The sequence below is a fragment of the Meles meles genome, chromosome X (assembly GCF_922984935.1).
Source record: "Meles meles chromosome X, mMelMel3.1 paternal haplotype, whole genome shotgun sequence".
NCBI lineage: Eukaryota > Metazoa > Chordata > Mammalia > Carnivora > Mustelidae > Meles > Meles meles.
In genome coordinates, this window is record NC_060087.1 from 48,848,324 (window position 1) to 48,869,617 (window position 21,294).

Sequence of the window (21,294 nt, forward strand, 5' to 3'; positions counted from 1 at the left end):
TCTTTTTCTTCTCCTTCTGGTATTCCTATTATGCATATGTTACTTTTTTGTTGTTATCCCACGGTCCTTACATATATTTCTCTGTTTTTTTTTCAGTCTTTTTAATATTTGCTTTTCAGTTCTGGAAGTTTTTTTTTTTTAACATATCCTCAAGGTCAGAGATTTTTTTTTCCCTTGTGTCCAGTCTGCTAATAAGTCCAGCTAAAGCATTCTTCATTTCTATTACAGTATTTTTTTATTTCATACATTCCTTTTTTATTCTTTCTTAGAATTTCCATCTCTCTGCTTATATCACATACCAGTTATTGCCTGTTATCTGCATTTTTCCTTTAGAGTCCTTAACATATTAATCATTTTAAATTCACACTTGGTTTTTCTAACATTTCTGCCATTATCCGGGATGATCCTTTTTCTGTTTCTTCAATCTGCATTTTTTGCTTTTTGGTATGACTCGTAATTTTTTATATAAGGTAGAGATAATATAGAGATGAGAGGAACTTTGGCAAATAGGTTTTTAGTAGTGTGGTGGTATGAGTGTATGTGTGCATTTAAAGCGCTATAATCTATAGTCCCATGGTTATTGTCTATCTTTGCTGAGCCTGTGTCTCTAGACTGTGATCTTCACCAGTGTTTCTCAAGTTTTTTTTTTTCCTTTGGTTAGGACAGGATGTCTAAAGTGGGCTGGAGTTGGGTATTTCCCTTTCCTCAGGTAGCCTATGCACTGATAAAACCCTAGCAAGTTAGGCTCTAGTAAAATAGTTTCTCCCATGGGCCAGTCTTACGAAGAACAGAAAGTTCCAGTTTATTTCAAAATGTTTACTTTTCACCTCTCACTTCCAGTAGTAGGAAGATAATTTTCTCTGATATTTACTGTGAAGATCTAGTAAAGTTTCTGGAGGTAAAATTAACAAAAGTGTGGAGAGCTTTCTGGGCTGCCCTGGAGTTTTTATCTCTCAGACTTGTCTACATTGATTCTCCAACAAATTGCCAATTACAGTTTAGGTTTTTCTACCCTGATAGTGGTTCCTACAGATGTTTCCTGGGGGTGGGGAGGTCTGCTCTAAAGTGTTACCATTCTCTGTATCCACTTGTTTTTCCTCTCCAGTTTCAGGGACAGCCGTTTGTCCTGCGACTCCACTTCTCTGATATATCTAACATTTGTTGATTTTTCAGCTTGTTCAGTCTTTTATTTATTAGTATGGAGTGGAAACTCCTAAGGTCCTTACATGTTGAGTATGGAACCAGAAGTCCCTCCATTAGAATTTCATTCATCAAATCCTTAAGTCTAGTTAACTGTAAGATTACTTCATGATATTTCAAGCAAAGCGGTGGGAATGGAAAAGAAAGAGCTGCTATAAAGTTATAGGAATAAGCTCATGGGACTCTGGGAAATATCAGTGAGCTGTGGGAACACTGGAAAAAGAGGGGGTGGAGAAAAAGAAGGACAAGAAGTTATGAGGAACAGTTTGGGAATTGGAGACCCATGGATGTGGCTGAGTATAAAAGTGACTGGAATGAATTTAGGGAGTATAAGGGAACATATCACATTGGATCTTAGCAGTCTATTACTTTTTCTTGTTGAGATGGATGGTTGAAAAAAATACAGTGTGGGATCTGGATAAACAGAATGCTAATGTGTTTGTATGTGTGTGTATATGTGTGTGAGTATAGTGGAACTGAGTTGTCAGACAGAAGCATCTGACATGCAATAGGACCATAAATAGAAATGTTTGCATATCTAGTGTCTAATATAGTTTCTGGAACTGAATTCCTGCTCCATAAATATTTGCCAAATGGATGCATGGATAACTCTGCAGAGCTTAATCAACACTTTTTAAAAAGTATGTATAATTAAAAGTTAAAAGTTAATCTTGACCAAAAAGTTTTGTCTTTTATCTCTGTAAGATTCTTCAATGAAAATGTAAAAATAAGTATCCCAGGATGCCTGAGTGCAAATCAGAATCTCAACCTCTAGACCACATAGGAATGCACTGTATCAACAGTCTTCCTCAACTTCTTTGGAATGAACTCTTAATTTGGTTTATTTCTTCAATCCTTTTTCAAATCCCTTCCTTCCACTCGCGTCCTCCGACTCCTTTTTCTCCTCTTTCCTCTTCTCCTTTCTCCTCTCTTCACTTTTCCCTCCCCCCTTTTAGATCTTATTTATTTATTTATTTGTTTATTTGAGAGAGAGAGAGAGAGTCAGAGATTGTGAGACAGAGCATAAGCCAGGAAGAGGGGGAGAAGCAGGCTCCCTGCTAAGTGGGGAGCCCAATGTGGTGTTCAATCCTAGCACCCTGAGATCATGACCTGAGCTGAAGGCAGAAGCTTAACTGACTGAACCACTCAACCGCCCGCCCCCCTCCTTTTCTTCTTCATTCCTTCTCCTCTCTTTCTTCATCTCTTCTTCATGGACTTTGAGGGTAGATAAATGTGATGGTGTGGAGGGGTGGAGAGGGATACTGGCAACAAGGAGACAATGGATTTCTATAATAGTACAGTGTAAGGGAAAAATTTGGATGGCGATGCCTGGTCATAGTGGAGATTGGAGGATATGTTTGAAAGCTGCCTTTACATAACATGCAGATATTACTTCTGTTGAATGCTTTTGGGGGGTGAGATGACTGATGAAGATTATTCCACCCACTCCTAACAACTTTGGAGCTGTCACCATAGGAAAATCACTTAGCAGTCTATTGCAATTATCCAGACCAGATATTATAACAGCTGGAACAAAAATAGCAGAAGAGTAAGGAAGAGCAGATAGGTTGTAGAAAATGGACTAATGGAACAGCAGACCTCTCAGCATAGAACTCTGTCCAAACCCCTGCACCAAGAGACTTGCCATCCCCCTAAGATGGCCCCCAGTACTCTGTTGACCCCAATGCTCTATTAAAATGCCTGACTGAGCAAACTCAACACAGCAAAGATAATATACTGTTTGTTCTAGCCTGATGGTATAAGCCTGACCTACTTTTCTCAGATCATTTACTATAAAGGCTTACAATTGTGAATATGTAGCTCTTCGAACTCAGTAGTCTTTTTCAAGGACTTGAGAGCCATCCCATTGAAATGTAACCATCAGGAAGGTTAGGACTTGTGTTTTGAAGTCTCTGTGGGAAGATCGATTTCTAACTTTGATAACCATCAGCTAACAAACAGCTTAATCACATTTATACTGACCAACCTTCTATATTTTTTCACTTCTCTGACTCAAATGAGGCCTAGTTCTTTCCTCTCCTTTATTGTCCCTTTAAAAGGCCCAATTTGGGCTCCTAGGTGGTTCAGTTAAGCATCCAACTCTTGATTTCAGCTCAAGTCCTGATCTTGGGGTCATGAGATCGAGTCTGGTATGGAGTTCTGTGCTCACCACAGAGTCTGCTTGTCCCTCTCCCTCTGATCCTCCCCCTGCAAGCTACACACACACTTTCTCTCTCTCCCTGATAAATAAATATGTAATAAAATCTTAAGAAACATAAAAAGCCTAATCACCTCTGCACATATTGGGATGGAACTAAGCTTTCCCCACTACTCTCAGTAGTTATTGAATAAAGTCTGTTTTCAATGCTTTAACTTAGAATATGTTTATCACTGTCTGGTATGGAAGGCAAGGAATCTAAAGTTACTTCCTGGTTTGGGACTCAGAATCTTTCACCATATAAGAAAAACTAGACCAATGGCTTGTTTGGGTGGAGTTGGTGGGGAGGAGAGAGGAGACTAGAGAGTGATAGGGCTAAGGAAGCTGTGATCAGAATAAAATAAATTTTTCTTGAGGTATGGCAGTTGTGATGAGAAGGGGTCATATAGAACAGAAATCGGGGAAATCTGGAATCAGGGAGCACCCTAGTTCTATTTAGTTTCCCTTCCCTTTCTACTTTTCTTCCTCCCTCCCTCCCATCATTCTTTCCTTCCTTTCCTTTCTCATTGAGTAAAGTATACACGTGATATACCTATCTATCTACATAGATGATAGATACAGTACAAAGAGGCTTAAGATGAAAGCATCAGTCCTCTTACTTCTTATACCCTTCTTCCTCTCCAGAAGGAGCACTGTTTTGGCCCTTTTATCTGGAGGTCTCTATATCTAAATATAATATGTAAATACATATCAATAGCCCTTCAGTTATCAAGTGTAGAATTTATTGACTTGTTACTATGGTCTATGAGAATTTATTTCCCTTTCTTCCAGTTTTAAACAAGTGGGGGAGATGAGTATGTGTCCTAAAATTTCCAGTGAATCCCTCATCCCAGCAATAATAACTTTCTTTTTTTTTTCCAGCAATAATAACTTTCATTGTGTGCTTAGTATTTGGTATACATAGTTGTAATCACTTTGGGTGTATTAACCCATTTCATTACAAGCCCGGTTACAGGGGCTAGTAGTAAAAAATAGGAAGACAAAAACAATGCTTGGCCTTCCTCACCAAAAAATGTTAAGTTCGGTGAAATAGTTAAAAACAACAAGAACAAGAACTACAGCAACACACACACACACACACACACACACACACACACACATGGGCTAGTGTTGAAGCACTGAAGTTGAAAACGGCTCCTTTAATTCTGTGTCAGACGGGTCGGACTACGGGGGCCATAAGTGAAGACATACACACGCACGCTACCACGGGGGCCATAAGTGAACACACACGAATACACACACACACACACACACACACACACACACAAGCATTGAAGCACTGAAATTGAAAACGGCTCCTTTAATTTCGTGTGCTGGACCTTTTAAAGGTCCACGGGGACCACAAGCGAAGAGTCTATAAACTGAAAGCTCCCCAACCGGAGCCACGTCACGGGGACTGGTGACACTCTTTCTCCGCGCAGTCTCCGTGGTATTCTTCCCAGTCGGCCCGCCCCTCGGGTAGCAGCAGTCACGTGACTAGCTCCGGGTTTACGGCAGGTGCCCACGTGATCCTGGCCTGCAGTCTCTGCCTGCGGTGAGGTACCTGGGCTCCTGAAGGGCGGGCGGTTAGGTCGTAACTGCTGTTAAACGGCGGAGGCTCTCGGGCGGCCAGTCTTGGTAACAATAAGCTGGCGGAAGCTTTCGCCACTTAGTGCCTACCGCACGGGTCTGCTCTTTTTACCACCTCCGCCGTCCCCACCTCTTCCCGGCTGAAGTCACCTTTGCGTTTCGAGACTTTGGGGCCTGAGGCCCAAACTCGACACGAACCCTCGCCACCCCCACTTCGCCACTCATCCTCCGTCTTTTCCTTTGCACCACCAACCACATCATTCAGCTTTTGAGGTGGTCTAGTCGGCTGTGCCTTGGGGCCAAGTTTGAGGTGGTTAAGGTAACCGTGGGGAAAACAGCCCCCCCAGTGGACAAAGGCGGAGGCAAAAATAGAGCAGGCCTTGCGGCCACAGGCAATAAAAATAGGCAACTGAGGGTGTGAACAAGGAAAAAGAAAAAAAGAGAGAGAGAGAAAGAGTACTGCGGTCTAGAAAGAACTGGAAAGGACTTGTTGCACGATGGAAGAATCTGACTCTGAGAGAAAGATGGAGAAAGAGAATCTGGGGACAAGAATGGATCCTCCCATAGGGGAACCGGAAGGATCGCTTGGGTGGGTGAAGTTTATTATGTCAAACCTGGAAGGTGGTGGTGGAGTTTTAACTAAGAAAATACTGTGAATTAGAACACCCCACCTATGATAAATTGATTTACCAGTAAGGTTGATTGGCACCACGCTTTTGGTGACAGGATAAACTGGCAAGAGGACTGGTTGGTTGTTAACTGGATAGAAACAGCCCTTGGGATGGGCCTGATGTCAATCGCGAGGTTTGAGGTGGGGAGACGTTGGGGCGTGTTATAATTGAGAAGGCAGTTCTGGGTTGCTTTGAAATTTCATTAAAGGAGATTTAACATCGTGTTGAGGATAAGAAGACTAGGGAGAAGGTTGGTATTTCTGGGGCAGAGATCAGTGACTTAAAAAGTGCTTTCAGTGCCTTTTTGTACCTGAATTTGAGATTTGTATTTTAGATACTTTGTAATGAGTGAAATCTAACTTGGAAGGACAGCAGGCTAAACATACCCAGATTTTGAAAATAACCTGACTTAAAAATAAAAAAAGGACATTCAAATAAGACAATATTGTTTGATTTATTAAAGCACTTGTATATGTTGCTTTGATGCATTTTTAAGATGATAAAAAAAATTGAATCTTGAATTTTATTGCTCATTTATATTACTAAGCCAGTCTTCTTACGACCCATCTCCAGAATATTGTAATTAGGAGTAGGGAGTTTGAACCCAGTTTTATAATTTAGGAAGACAGCGGCCTCTTTAACTGAGTTCCTACACACAGCTGTACTCAGCCATTGTGCTAAACATGTTCTTTTGCACCTCCACATTATTTGTATTTTTAAAATTCCAATTTTTAAGGCAATGGATCCTGGAAACTGTCTTTTGGTTTATATCTGCAGGTGGGTGCTACCAAATACAGCTATGAAGAAAAAGGTAAGACATATTAGGTAGATCAAATGCATGAAAGTAAAGGTAAGAAGTTATGATTCAGGAAATAAATTTTTGATGTATATGTACCATCTTTCCTGGGCCATTGCAGGAATCTTCTATCTGTACTTTTTGACTCTTGTCCTCTTCTTTGCTATCAGACTTAATTTTTCTAATCTTTAAATCTAATTGAGTCATTCACATACTTAAGACCGTTTCGTAACTTCCCAAAACTCAGGAAATAAAATCGAAATGATTTCATCATATAGAATGCCCTTTAAAAATCTATTCCTGACTAAATTGATCTGCCATACCTGTACCACCCTATTATAGCCATACAGAAGCTATTTTTCTCCAAATTTATAAATTAATTTTCATTTTGTGCAAGCCATGCACAAACACTACACAGGCCTCTTCCTGCACATTTATGTGGACCCAACTTAAGTATTGGTCTTTTTATGAGTTTTTTAATGGTCTTTTTATGAGTTTTCCAGGTGGAATTGAGTATCCTCTTGTGCTCTGCCCCACTTTGGGGTTTAGGCAGAATCAATAAGGACACAATTGTCTAAATTTCTGAACCTTTGGGACTTTTAGTTTCTTTGTTTGTAAGATGGTGATAATAATATTACCTATCTCATAGGGTCATTATGAAGTTTAAGTGAGTAAATGCATGGTTAGTCTTTCATAAGCAGTTGAAGATTTATAAATAAAAACCACAAGAAATATGCCATATTTACCCTTACTTTATCTAACAATTCAGTTATATAACTCAATTTCCTAAAGCAATGTTCTTAATGAGCCTATCAAAGTTATCTAAAGTTGCTATCAACAAGGATGGCTAAAAATACCAGAAATTTCTACATGACTAAGAATAAAACAAAAAAGAAATTGTACCTACCTTAGACTGTCTTGTTAGTAACATTTTCTTAGTGAAATAAAGTTATGTGGCTAAATAGCTAGGTTAAACTGACCCTGAGTGAAGTATACTTTCATTAATATTCCCTATATTTGTAATTAGAAAATTTTAAAAAATTTCTTGGGAGTGAAGATACAACCTGTAACACCTTAATTTGAAAAGCAAGGTAATTGGAACTATAGTCCGTAAATGTTAAAGTTTGAAAAAACTCTGAAAAGTCACCTTACACAATTTCTTCCTTGTGTAAGAATCAATAGCATCTTTGATAGGTGTTTTTCTGTCTTTGTTAGGTGCTGATATTGACATAAAGGCTATTCACCTTCATAAGGTCACCTTTCCCATTAGACAGTTCTCATCATTAAAAACTTACTGTCTTCTTTGTTTAGATAGCTTGTTCATTCTTTCAATGAATATATTTTAAGCATCCGTTATATATTAGGCACTGGAGATACAAAGGGGATTCTCCCTGCCATTCAAGAACTCACAGTCTTGGGAGACGCAGACAAAAAAAAAAAAAAAAAAAAACCACAAACAACACAAACAAACAAACAAACACACAGCCCAGATAACTGCAGTGCAGTATAGTCTTTGCAATGCAATAGGAGTGTGATGGGAGAAAAGACGTGAAACACACCTATACCAGCCTAGGTCATTGAGGTCAGGGAAGCTTCTTGGGGAGACACTGAACCAAGTCTTGAGAGATGGATGAGTGGAGCTTAGATGAAGGAAGAAAAAGGAATGGGAAATAACTGGCAGAGGGTACAGCATGAAACGAAGACATAGAACTGGGCTCCCTGGAATTCTGGGAGCAGTCATAGGGACTATAAGGGGTTTAGTTCAGTTCATTATTCCTGGAGTCTAAATGTTCTAGGCCAGGAGGTAAGGGCAGAGGAATAGATAAGCCAGATCAAAGAGGGTCTTTTATATAGGCCATGGGACACTTTAAAAACAAGATTCAGAGTAATTAATGAATAAGATCATAGAGTAAGTAGAAGAGATGAGATCAAGGACAGAGGTGGGAAGGTTGACCTTGAGCAGGGGAGAGAACTTTCAGTTATAATGAAATCCCCTGCCAGGTAGTTCAGTGCATAAAGCATTAGATTATGAGAGATCAAGGTTCAGTTTCCTCAAGTTGTTATTTCTTTAACATAGTTCTGAATGAATGATAGTGTATAATGCTCCCATAATAAATTCATGTTACTTTATTGCTAAGAGGATGTGTGACATATGATAGGTAAGTGCCTGACTCCTGGAATTTTAGGCATCTCTGCATTTACCATTGGTGAAGGAACTAAGTTAGTTACAACTACCTGCAATAGGTTGTTGGTACTGTCAACTTCAGTAAAACATCAAGTACAAGAGAGAAATAGATCCTTTTAGACTTGATTTGCTCTAGATTTCTAAGTTTATTGTTTTTTTCTTACTTTGTCCTTAGGTGCTGTTAATGGGTAAAAGTGGGTCTGGTAAGACCAGCATGAGGTCTATTATCTTTGCAAATTATATTGCCCGAGACACACGTCGCCTTGGTGCAACAAGTAAGATGTTTTATCTAATTCCAAAATCAGGTGATCTTAAAGATTAATAATCTGCATAACACAGTTGGTTGCAGTAACTTAGGGATGCAGAAATTGAGACATTTGTTTTGGAGCATGATTTCCCTGTTTTTTCGTTCTTCCTCAAAGGGGTATGACCTAATTCTGGTTATTACTGCTTGCTGTTTGGGGAGGTTCTTTCTAGGTTGCTTACCAAGTGGGATACCCTTGTCCAACTTGCTTTTATATCCTGGTCTTTATTAAACAAACATAGGGACCCTTTTGTTTGCTTATTTATTTTTTTGTGGGAGGTTGTTTTTAATTTTTTATATAAAGGGAAATTAATTGATAGGTATTAACAAGAATAACAAAATCTCCTAAGATTTTTTTAAAGCTGTAATTAGTCCTAATCTTCATTAAAAGGTCCATTCTGAGTGGAGTGGGCAGGGCTGTGAGGGGAAGGTTAACCTGATGTGTACTCTGCTGCTTCTCTTCCTGGATATACATAGATGTTCTCACTGGAGTTCCAGCTCTGACTTGAGAAATGTTTCATTGCCCTTTATAATTTGAATGTTAAGTCTGGTTTCTTAATATGGGCTAGCTGGGCTACCATGGCTGCCGTTCAGTGGATCTATGCTTCTGGGAGACCTCTTCTATCTTGAGTGTAATGCCATTTTGTTTTGCAGCATCCAGGCATTTCTGGATTCTGCCGTGGTCCTTGGCCTCTCAGTGATGAAAGCATTGCCCTACCTGGTTTTCCAAGATTCCTGATCTGAATTTTTAGCATCTTGAACACTTTTAGGGACAAGTCACCCACTACTTCTTTTAAGGTATCTCACTCTGGTTCCAAGAAAAAACAAACATTTTTAAAACAACTTGTGTTCCAGACCCTATGATATAAAGAAGGAAACCTTATTTTTCTTTATAGAGTGCTTGGAGTTTATATATACTCTCATAATTGGAGCAGCCTTAATGGTTAGAAAGCTATTTCTTAGAACCCTGAATCTGTTTCTCTTTATTTCTCTTAGCTGGTATCCTTTCTGTTCCACTGAGTCTCTACAAATACTTGAGTATGATTGATGTCTCAATCTATCCTAACCATCCTTGCTTCCCAAATCTTATCTTCCTTAAGTTAAACATGTCCAGTTCTTCCATTTATTCCTCATATGACATCATCTTGAAACATTTTTAAAGACTTGTTTGAATATATCTACATTTTTCTTAAAGTGCTGAGACTTGAATATAGATGTGATCTGGTCAGGGCAGAGAAGGACTATTATATCTTTTATTTTGGGCCTCACGCTGCTGTTAACACAGTCTAGTCCCCTACTCTTATTTTGTGGAGTGGCTTTCATTATACTGAGTTATACTGAAAAAAAAAATTCCTTCTCACATACATTGTTATTAAAACACATACCATTCTTCTGCTTCTTGTGCAACTAATATTTTGAATCTAAGAATAAATTCTTACTCGATTAAATTATTCAGTTTTGTTTGTTTTAGCACCTATGTTCTTGTATCCAGTATTTGTTAACTATGAAGTCCAGGACAACTCATTATTTCTCAGGGCCGTAGTTCCCTTATCTGTAGAAAAGGGATTATTAGATCCGTTTTCTTTTTAGGTGCTTATTATCTCATCTGATATATTAGTTATTCTTCCTAACTTTGTGCATTTTGTACATTTGATAAGCATCTCATCTAGTTTTCATCTAAGTCGTTCATCAGAGATTTTGGTCAGGACAGGGTCCTATGGCCTGTCATGCCTTGAGAGACTTCCTTCTAGAAAGGACCAGTCCAGATTTACCTAATAATCATATGGTTTCAGTAAATTAGAGGAAGCTTCTGTTTATTATATGCTTTTTAATTTACTTTAGGTTTTATATTAACTTCATTTTGATAGATGATCTAGAAGTTGAGCTTACTTACCTAGTAAGCATTAGAGCTGGAATGTCACTCTGTGTTCCTGCTCTCTCCACTGTGCCACAGTCACCATTCTTGGAGGATTTCTTTCATTGTGTGGTTTAAGTTCTGTACGTTTTATTGAAGCAATGGTCAGTTTTCTAGTCAATTAACATTTTTATTTTTAGCTGATCAGCAGAGTTGATTTACTACCCTTGGTCTAGTGAATAGTCGTACAACCCAAATTTCAGAACTATTCAAGCTACTTGAAATAGTTTTGATGTAATCTAGCAGCATCATTAAAAATTATGAACAGAATATTACAGATTATGTGTACACTATACATTTTAGCATCCCATTTATTCAGTAAATGCTTTTCTGGACCATCATTTGTGCCAGGCACTGTGAATGGGACAAGGCTTTGTCTCAAATGGGACCTTTCTTGATATACTTTGTTAGCAATTACTGTATTTCCTTAAAGGTAATAAAAGCATGCTTTAAAATATTATGTTGGACTTAATGCTTTAATGTATCATTACTTAATTTGTCATTGTTGAAAAAAGGTCTAGGTTCTATTGCTAAACTTACAGACTATTTGAAAATACATATAGTGCCTCAATTTTTACTTACTCTTCCTTTTTATGAAGTTGTTGATTTTCTTTAACAGTAGCAAAAGAGTACTTCTAAAATATTATATCACCTTTAATGTTTTAGTGTTTTTCTAGTGTATCATTGCTGAAAAAAGATCCAATTTTATTTTGTTAAACTTAGAGCCTACTGTGTTTTAAAATTTGTGGTAAGGGTACAGCATGGTGATATAATTAATTTATTTGTGGGCTGTTAAAATGTGTTTGTTGGAATAGTGAGCTTCTCAATAAAAATAAGATTATAAAATATTTTAGTCACAAACACTGTTGACAGTTCCAAGATTTCCTACCTTCTCAGAATTCTCTGTTCCCTTGGCTTTTATTTAATGCTTTATTACCCTGGTTTTCTTCCTTTATCTTTAACCATCCCTTCCCCCTTTAAAAAATATTTTCTTCTTTCTGCCCCATAAATGTATGTGATTTCCTAATGCTCTGTTCTGGTTCTTTTCAGCTGCTCTTATGACAGCAGGACAGGAAGACTAGGAGAGCCAGAGGGCCACTTAGGAGACTTAAGACTAAAAAGGAAGGTAGAATGTGGGGATTGGATCTTAAACTGCCTTATAAACCAAGTCAGGTAGTTTGAACTGAGGGTAAAGGGCAGCCCATAGAGTTTTTAAATAGAAAAGTAACATGATCAGATTTTTTATTTTAAATTTTCAACTTTAATTACAAAAGTAATACTTGTGAAAAATTCAGACATTGCAAAAGTATAGAAAGTCTGCTTCTTCCCTTGTTCTCAGGCCTGCTTCCTGGGGACAACCACCATTAGTAGTTTGAGATTGTCCTTTAGGCCCTATTTTTTTTCTGGGTATATACAATCATATACACAGAGACTTTTTTTTCTTTTTAAAGAATAATGGGGTAAAATCTGCATTTTGAAGAGACTTATATCTAACATGGAGGATAGATTGGAAGGAGACAAGGGTAGAAAAAGGTTGACAGATTAGGAAACTATTTTAGTAGAACAGGTAAGATATGATGGGGCCTTAACTTGGGTTAGGGTAGTGGCAGTAGACACAATGAGAAGCAAATACATTTGGGATATACTTAAGAGATAGAGTCAGTAGGACTTGTTGAAAGGTTTGGGTGGAATAGTGGATGAAAGACTGGACTCAAGGATGAAATTAAGGTTTTGGCTTAGGCAACTGGTTAAATTCACTGAGATGGAGAAGACTGAAAGAAGAATAGATTTTGTAGGAAAAAATGGGGAGATGAGTTATATTTCGATACACTGAGTTTGGGATACTTATGCATTATTCAAGTGAAAATGTCCAATATATGTTTCAAAAAGGGAGAGAGACATCTGTATTAGAGATAAACACTTAATTTAAAACAATATGAATAGATTAGCTTGCCTGGGGGAAGTAGGTAACCAAAGGCGAAATCCTGAAGTGCTCCAACATTTAAATGACAGAAAGAAGAATAGGAAGATACACCAGAAAGGTTATAGGTATGATATCAGCAGCCAAGAGAAGAGAGTTTTTTGAGAAGAGAGTAGTCAACAGTGTCATGCTACAGAAAGTAAGACAAGGACTAAAAAGTCCAGTGGATTTGGTAATGGGGCCGTTGGTCACTTGATGAGAACAATTTCTGTGATATGGGAGTAGAAACCAGATTTCTGTCCCATGTGCTTCATATCTAAACAGTCACTGAATCCTGTCACTTCTTTTGTTATTGTCTTTCCCTTTCTCAGTAGCACTTTTTTCCATTTTTTTTTTTTAGTACTAGACCGTTTACATAGTCTTCAAATTAATAGCAGTTTGAGCACCTACTCTCTCGTAGACTCTGTTGGAAATACAAAGACATGTAAGATATGATTCCTTTTCCAAGGATGGGGAAGTAAGGGGGAGAATGGAAGTAGTTTGAGCACCTACTACGTGCCAGGCACTTTATATATGATAACTTCTTTAATCCTTACAACATTCCTGTGAGGTCAATAACATCCCTCCCACCTTTTGTAATAGAAAAGGAAACTAATACCCAGAGGTTAAGTGACTTGCCCAAGGTCACACAGAGAGGTACAGCTGGTATTTGAACGAAGAATTGTTTGACTCCAATGCCCATGTTTTTTTTTTTTTAGTACCCATGTTCTAATGCTTTGCTGCTTATGGTCTGGGTTATGAGAAGATAAAATTGCACAAAAGTTAGATAGCAGTCAATATAATCAATAGATTCAAGATGGTCAGTGAAGCAACATCACTGTGTGATTGATTGTCACAAAAATTGTAAAAATTATGATCGCTAGACTTTAAGAAATTTTTAAGATAAGAACTTTCATTATTTTTCCTTGTGATTTTTGGTGCCTGGCAGAGAGTAGATGCTTAATAAATGTTTGAATGAATTCAGAGGGAGTGATGACAGTAAGTGGGGGTGGCCAGGAAGGGCCTTTAGAGAAGGTGAATTTAAGCTGGGTCTTAATAGATGAATATAACTTTGAAAGAAAGGTGGGGAGAACTTTCTAGGCAGGTGAACAGAGTAGGCAAAGTATAGAGTAGGGAGGGAAGTATAAGGCAGAGGTCGCAAACAGGCAGTCTGTAAGCTGGATAAGGCCAATAGATACGTTTTGTTTGGCTTCTACAATGTCTTAGAAAAATTGGAATTAGTTATTAATAGGTAAAAGTTTCCATAAAAATCTGGTTTCTCTCTAATATTGAAAAGTGTAAAGATATGATCATCTTGATCCCATATTCCTGCCTGACAGATGAGCTAGAGCTGTGTAATTGCCACCCACTCTATCACCCTCTTGGGTGGATATTCACTCTCTATACATGATCATCTTTGCTTTTGTACATTTACTGGCCTGGCCCATATTAGCAAGTTTGCGACCCCTGATGTAAGGTATGTTGGGGGTTGGGGAGGTAGTGGGATAGGGGAGGACTATAAATAAACCAAATTGGACTAGAACAAAAGTCTTTATTAATGTGACTCAATGGGGAATATAAAGGTAGGTTAGAAGCCAAATTTGAAGGACCTTCAATGCCCCTCTGTAGGCACGGAGGAACCATTGCAAGTTTTTTGAATGGGGAGTGACATGTTCAAAGTAGTGTTAAGAAGATGAATCTGACAATAGCCTGTAAGTGGGTAAGGTTTCCTGCTGGGTGGTAATTAGGGAGCAATTGTAGTTGTGTAGGCTTGAGAAATTAAGGGCCTTCCTTATTGTTAGTGGCAGGTTGTAAAATAAGGAGTGGAATTGAGGACTTACGAAGAAATAGCAATGAATGTTGACAGAGGAGTCAACAATGACCATCTTCCCAAAAATGGGACAATGATAGGGCCATTAACTGAAATAGGGAAACCAATAGAGGGAGCAAATTGGGTTATGTTTTATGCTTGTTTTGAATTTGGTATTTGTTGTCGTTTTTTAAATTTGTTATGTGGAGGGTGTTGGTGGGTCACTGAAGAGTTATTAAATGGTATATGTCTCTGTCTTACATCTTGAAATTTTAACATTAATATTATAATTAGAGATTGTTTCTGCTCTAAGCACTAAACTACTAAAAAGTAAAACTACTTACATTGAGAGCCAGTTCTGTAGCTCAGAATAGTTTAGGTGCCCACCTTGCCACCTAACCATATTACCAAGCTGAAAATCACCTTCTTGTTGAAGCTTTGAGCATTTCACTCCACTTTGGTCTTTCTAAATTCCATGGGTTAGTTCTTTGCTTATTTTGAATTTTACCTCATGTGCTGCAATTACTAGCTTTGTCATGTTTGTCTTCCAGTTGATGTAGAACATTCTCATGTTCGATTTCTGGGAAACCTGGTATTGAACCTGTGGGACTGTGGTGGGTGAGTACTGTTTGCTTGTTTGTGGAACCAGTGGCAGTAATCATGACACCTAGTATAATCAGCATGGAAAATACATTACAGTAACTATCATTTGTAATAGATACATTTGATAGAAATTGTTTAATAATTGGCACTTGATTAAATAAAGATCTCTGACTTTTATGTAATTGTGGAAATGCCCTCTCTGTGTGACATATTTAATCAGCACTAACATAGGCTGTGTCTAGGGATCTGTAGTATGGGATAGATTATCCCCCTCTCTTGCAGGAGAAGAAATTGGGTCTTTATCTCAGGTGGCATAATACCAGTGCTGAGCTCTTAGCCATCATGCCATAATACCTTTTCATTCTTTATTATTTCAATCTCCAGGCAGTCTAAGCACTGTAGATCAGCCCTAAGCACATATTCTCCAACTGAGTTACCAACTGTTGGAGAAGTAGGAAATAGTTTTTCCTTTCATGGCTGAAGTACTTCCAGAATATTCCATCGTAAATGCATATTCACTGTGCTTATATGGAGGTAATGCTCCTTACACTATGGACATTTGCATCTCCATGTTTCAGCAGCAGTGTATAGTGCACATTTGTTAGGAGCCTAGGGTCTGGAGTTAGACTGGGGTTTGTAACACAGCTCTGTTAACTGTGTTACTTTGGGTAGATCATTTAAACTTTCTGAGCCAGTTTCTTCATCTGTATAATAAGGATAATGATGGTACTAAATCATAGGGGTGTTTTGATGATTAAGTAAAATGAGATATAAATGCATAGTAAAGTTCCTTACAAAATAAATAGACATTATTGTTGGCTCAGTGTTTACCAGCTCCTAGCATAGAACCAAACATGGATAGGTGCCCAATGAGTTATTTGTTGAAAGAATAATGAAATAGCCAAGTATCCTATAAGAAAATGATTCCCATTATTGCTAGCAGATGGATCACTTAGTGCTCTAGAGCTCTTTCCATACAAATCCTTCATCTTTATCATTCTTCTAATTCTGTAATTTCTTTCAAGAGATTAGTCTAAGTTCCTTGCTGTTAGGCCCCAAGATGTTATCATTAATTTTGCAGATAAGGCAGCTGAGGTACAGTGATACTAAGAATCCCCCAAGGTCACACAGCTAATTAATAGCAAAAGTACAAGACTGAAAGCTAAGTACATGGTTTTTTTCCCCCCCATGACCAAACTCTACTGTTTTATTTATTTATTTTATTTTATTTTAATTCCAGTATAGTTAATACAGTGTTATATTATATCCAGTGCTCATCATGACAAGTGCACTCCTTAATCCCCATTACCTGTATTACCCATCCCTTCCTCCATTAGTTTGTTCCCAATAGTTAAGGGTCTCTTTCTTGATTTGTCTCTCTGTATCTCTCTCTTTTTTCCCTTTGCTCATTTGTTTTGTTTCTTAAATTTAAACAAAACTACTGTTTTTTTCGCTTTGTAATTGAGAACTGGGAAGCAGAACACAGCCTAAGGATCAAAGAACAAAACTGCTAAAAAGCTATCTTGGAGTTATTTTCATAGAATTTAGAGTATTTGACTACTTAGTTATTCATTCAAGAAATGTACACTGAGCACCTCCCCTATGGAAGGCTCTTTGCTTAAAGCTGGGAAACAGTGCTGGAGTGTAACAGACATGGTCCTTGCCTTCATGGAACTTACACTCTAGGGAAGTGAATTCCATTAATTAAAAACATACACAAACACATGTAATACCACACTTGTAGTTAACTGCTAAAAATAAAACAATGTAATTTTATTAGGGCCTAAGGTGACTGAATTTGCTCAAGACAGGGAGGTCAGGAATGGTTTCTGTGAGGAAATATGGATTGAACTGAAATCTAAAGGGATAAGTAGGAGTTAATTAGATGTAGAAATAGGGGAATAGAATGTAAAACAGAGTAAATAGCATGTGTAAATGCCTCTTGGTGGATACATCACAGCCCAGTGGAACTGAGGGAAGATCATAGTGTATTTGGAACACAAGGAGGGGGCAAAGGGTGGGGCAAAGGGTGGTGCAAGGTGTGGCTCAACTAAGAAGTTGAAACTGTACCAATTTACTCTTACTTGCCTATTAATTTGAAGCCTTAAGATTATCTTTCACATTGATTAAGCCAACAAAAAATAAATTGTAAGTAGGAGTGACTAAACTGAGGACTTGGTTATTACCAAATTTTTGTTCCTATTAGACAGGATACCTTCATGGAAAATTATTTTACTAGCCAACGAGATAACATCTTCCGAAACGTGGAGGTTCTGATATATGTGTTTGATGTGGAAAGCCGTGAATTGGAAAAAGACATGCACTATTACCAATCATGCTTAGAAGCCATTCTGCAGAATTCTCCAGATGCGAAAATTTTTTGCTTGGTACACAAAATGGATCTGGTACAGGAGGATCAACGGGACCTGGTAAGAAGCATAAAGGATGCTGCATGAAATGGTTGACATGCTGTCTAAACTTCTTTTATAGAGAAATAGGTAAATAATATGATTGTTTTCAGGAAGAATAAATTTCAGCATTAGTGCTCAAAGTTCTGTCAGGTTTTTAAAAACATTCATAGGCAAATTTTCTATGGTAAAGGGAATATAATATCCACTTGGCAAATAATTTTCAGATTTAGGTAAGGAACTTGTCAATATGCTATCATTAAGCAGTCTTTATATATTTTTTTATTCAAGTAAAATTAACATATAGTGTTATATTTTAGATGTACAATATAATGATTCTCTAATTCTATACATTTCTCACTGCTCATCAAAATAAGTGTTCTCTTGGGGCGCCTGGGTGGCTCAGTGGGTTAAGCCTCTGCCTTCAGCCCAGGTCATGATCTCAGGGTCCTGTGATCGAGCCCCACATGGGGCTCTCTGCTCAGCAGGGAGCCTGCTTCCCCTCTGTCTCTACCTGCCTCTCTGCCTACTTGTGATCTCTCTCTCTATCAAATAAAGAAATAAAATCTTTATAAAAAAAGATAAGTGTTCTCTAAATCCCTTTTATCTGTTTCATCTATTTCCCCCCCACTCCCCTCTGTCAACCAGGAGTTTGTTCTCTGTATTTAAGCATCTGTTTTCTTGTTTGTCTCTCTTTCTTTCTCTTGTTTGTAGTTTTTTTTTCTTTCTTCAGTTCCACAAATGAGTGAAGTCATATGGTATATAGCTTTATCTGACTAACTTATTTCACCTAGCATTATACTCTCTAGGTTGATCCATGTTCTTGAAAATAGCAAGATTTCATTCATTTTATGGTTGTATACCACATTATATTACATATGTATAGAACTTATACATATAAAATATATGTATATAACATACATATATAAACATATCTTTTTTATCTCTTCATCTATGGAGGCACACTTGCATTGCTTCCATATCTTGGCTATTGTAAATAATGCTGCAATATAGGACCCATATATTGTTTTGCATCCATATTTTCCTTTTCTTTGAGTAAATATCCAGTAGTGGAATTACTGGATCCTATGGTTATTCTGTTTTTAATTTTTGAGGAACTTCCATACTGATTTCCACAGTGCCTGCACCAATTTGCATTTAAGCAGTGGTGCATGAGGGTCCCTTTTTCTCCACATCCTCATCAACACTTGTTATGTCTTGGTTTTTTTAGCCTTATTTAGCTTACCCATTCTGAGAGGTGTAAAGTGATACTGTGTTCTGGTTTTAATTTTCACTTCCCTTACGATTAGTAATGTTGAACATCTTTTTATGTGTTTTGGCCATCTGTATGTCTTCTTTGGAAAAATGTCTATTCAGATCCTCTACTCATTCCTTAAATTGGGTTATTTGTTTTTTGGAGGGCTTGAATTGTTCAAGTTCTTTATATATTTTGGATTTTAACCCCTCATTAGATATATCATTTGCAAATATTTTCTCCCATGTGGTAGGTTGCCTTTTTGTTTTGTTGATGGTTTCCTGTACTATGTAAAAGCTTTTTATTTTTAAATAAAATTTAGATAAAAATTTAAAATCAGTAGTTTGATTTGACTTTTGTTTCTTTTTCCAGAAACCTAGAAAAATATTTCTATGGCAAATGTCAAATAAACTACTGCATGTGTTTTCCTCTAGGAATTTTATGGTTTCAGGTCTCACATTTAGGTCTTTAATCCATTTTGAGTTCATTTTTGTGTATCGTGTAAGAAAGTGGTCCAGTTTAATTCTTTTGCATGTTGTTGCCCACTTTTCTCAACATTTGTTGAAGAGACTTTTTCCTATTGTATATTCTTGCCTCTGTTATGGTAGATTAATTATTCATATAAGCACTGGTGTTTTTGTGCTATTCTATTCTGTTCCATAGTTCTATGTGTCTATTTTTGTGCCATTACCATACTGTTTTGATTACTACAGCTTTGTAGTATATCTTGAAATCTGGGATTCTGATACCTCCAGTTTTGTTCTTTTTCAAGATTGCTTTGGCTTTTCAGGGTTTTCTGTAGTTCCATACAAATTTTAGGATTACTTGTTCTAGTTTTGTTAAAAATCCTGTTGGTGTTTTGGTAGGACTGCTTAAATCTGTAGATTGCTTTGGGTATTATGGACATCTCAACAATATTTGTTCTTCCAGCCCATAAGCATGTCCATGAGCATGGAATATCTTTTCCATTTGTTAATGTCATCTTCAATTTCCTTCTTCAGTGTGTTAGAGTTTTCAGAGTACAGGTCTTTCATCTCCTTGGTTAAGTTTATTCCTATGTATTTTATTATGTTTGGTACAAATATAAATGGGATTGTTTTCTTAATTTCTCCTTCTACTTCATTTTAGTGTATAGAAATGCAATAGGTTTCTGTATATTAATTTTGTATCCTACAACTTCACTGAATTCATTTATCAGTTCTAATAGTTTTTGGTGGATTCTTTTGGGTTTTCACTATATAGTATCATGTTATCAGCATTGAAAGTTTTATTTCATCCTTACCAATAGGGATGCCTTTTATTTCTTTTTCTTATTTGATTGCTCTTGCTAAGACTTTCAATACTATGTTGAATAAAAGTGGTCAGAGTGGACATCCTTGTCTTCTTCCTGATCATAGTGGAAAGCTCCGTTTTGCACCATTGAGAATGTTAGCTTTGGTTATTTCATGTATGGCCTTTATTATGTTGAGGTGTGTTCCCTCTAAACCCACTTTGTTGAGAGTTTTTATCATGAATTGATACTGCATTTTGTCAGGTGCTGTCATTGCATCTGTTGAAATGGTCATATGGGTTTTATTCTTTCTCTTGCTAATGTGATATATCACATTGATTGATTTGCAAATATTAAATCACCTTTGCATCACAGAAATAAATGCCACTTGATCATGGTGAATGATTTTTTTTTAAGATCTTATTTGTCAGGGAGAGAGCACAAGTAGGGGGAACAGGCAGAGGGAGAAGCAGGCTCCTCACCAAGGAAGGAGCCCAGTGTGGGACTCGATCCCAGGACCCTGGGATCATGATTCAAGCCAAAGGCAGACACTTAACTGACTGGCCCACCCAGGCATCCCAGTGAATGATTTTTTTAAATGTACCTTTAGATTTAGTGTGTTAATATTCTGTTGAGGATTTTTGCACCTCTGTTCATCAGTGATTTTGCCTGTAGTCTTCTTTTCTGTAGTTTATGTGGTTTTGGTATCAGGGTAATGCTGGCCTTATAGAATGAATTTGGAAGCTTTCCTTCCTCGTCTATTTTTTTTTATAGTTTGAGAAGAATAGATATTAACTCTTCTTTAAATGTTTGGTAGAATTCACCTGTGAAGCATCTCATCCTGCACTTTTTTATTGTTGTTGTTTTTGAGATTTTAATTGATTACAGTGTCAGTTGCATTGCCAGTAATTGGTCTGTTCATATTTTCTATTTCTTCCTGTTTAAGTTTTGAGAGGTTATGTATTTCTTGGAATTTATCCATTTCTTCTAGGTTGTCCAGTCTTTTGGCACATAAATTCTCATAATGTCTTATAATCTTTTGTATTTCTGTAGTTCTGGTTGTTATTTCTCCTCTTTCGCTGGTGATTTTATTTGAGTCTTCTTTTTTTTCCTAGATAAGTCTGGCTAAA

General features: G+C 37.3%; 1 protein-coding gene across 7 annotated transcripts in view; it reads left to right on the forward strand.

The window, feature by feature from the left end:
* The first annotated feature begins 4,907 nt into the window (after nt 1-4,907).
* Nucleotides 4,908-21,294, forward strand: part of RRAGB (Ras related GTP binding B) — a 35,765-nt gene continuing 19,378 nt past the window's right edge. For 3 of the 7 annotated variants that reach the window (XM_045995963.1, XM_045995964.1, XM_045995970.1), the window contains exons 1-6: nt 4,959-5,576; nt 6,436-6,469; nt 8,815-8,914; nt 13,180-13,263; nt 15,180-15,246; nt 17,438-17,660. In XM_045995963.1, the coding sequence (XP_045851919.1) occupies nt 5,485-5,576; nt 6,436-6,469; nt 8,815-8,914; nt 13,180-13,263; nt 15,180-15,246; nt 17,438-17,660 (600 nt within the window). In that variant the 5' untranslated portion in view covers nt 4,959-5,484. Of the gene's footprint in view, nt 5,577-6,435; nt 6,470-8,814; nt 8,915-13,179; nt 13,264-15,179; nt 15,247-17,437; nt 17,661-21,294 lie in introns of all 7 variants that reach the window. The other 4 variants (XM_045995969.1, XM_045995967.1, XM_045995966.1 and 1 more) reach the window with 4 other exon arrangements.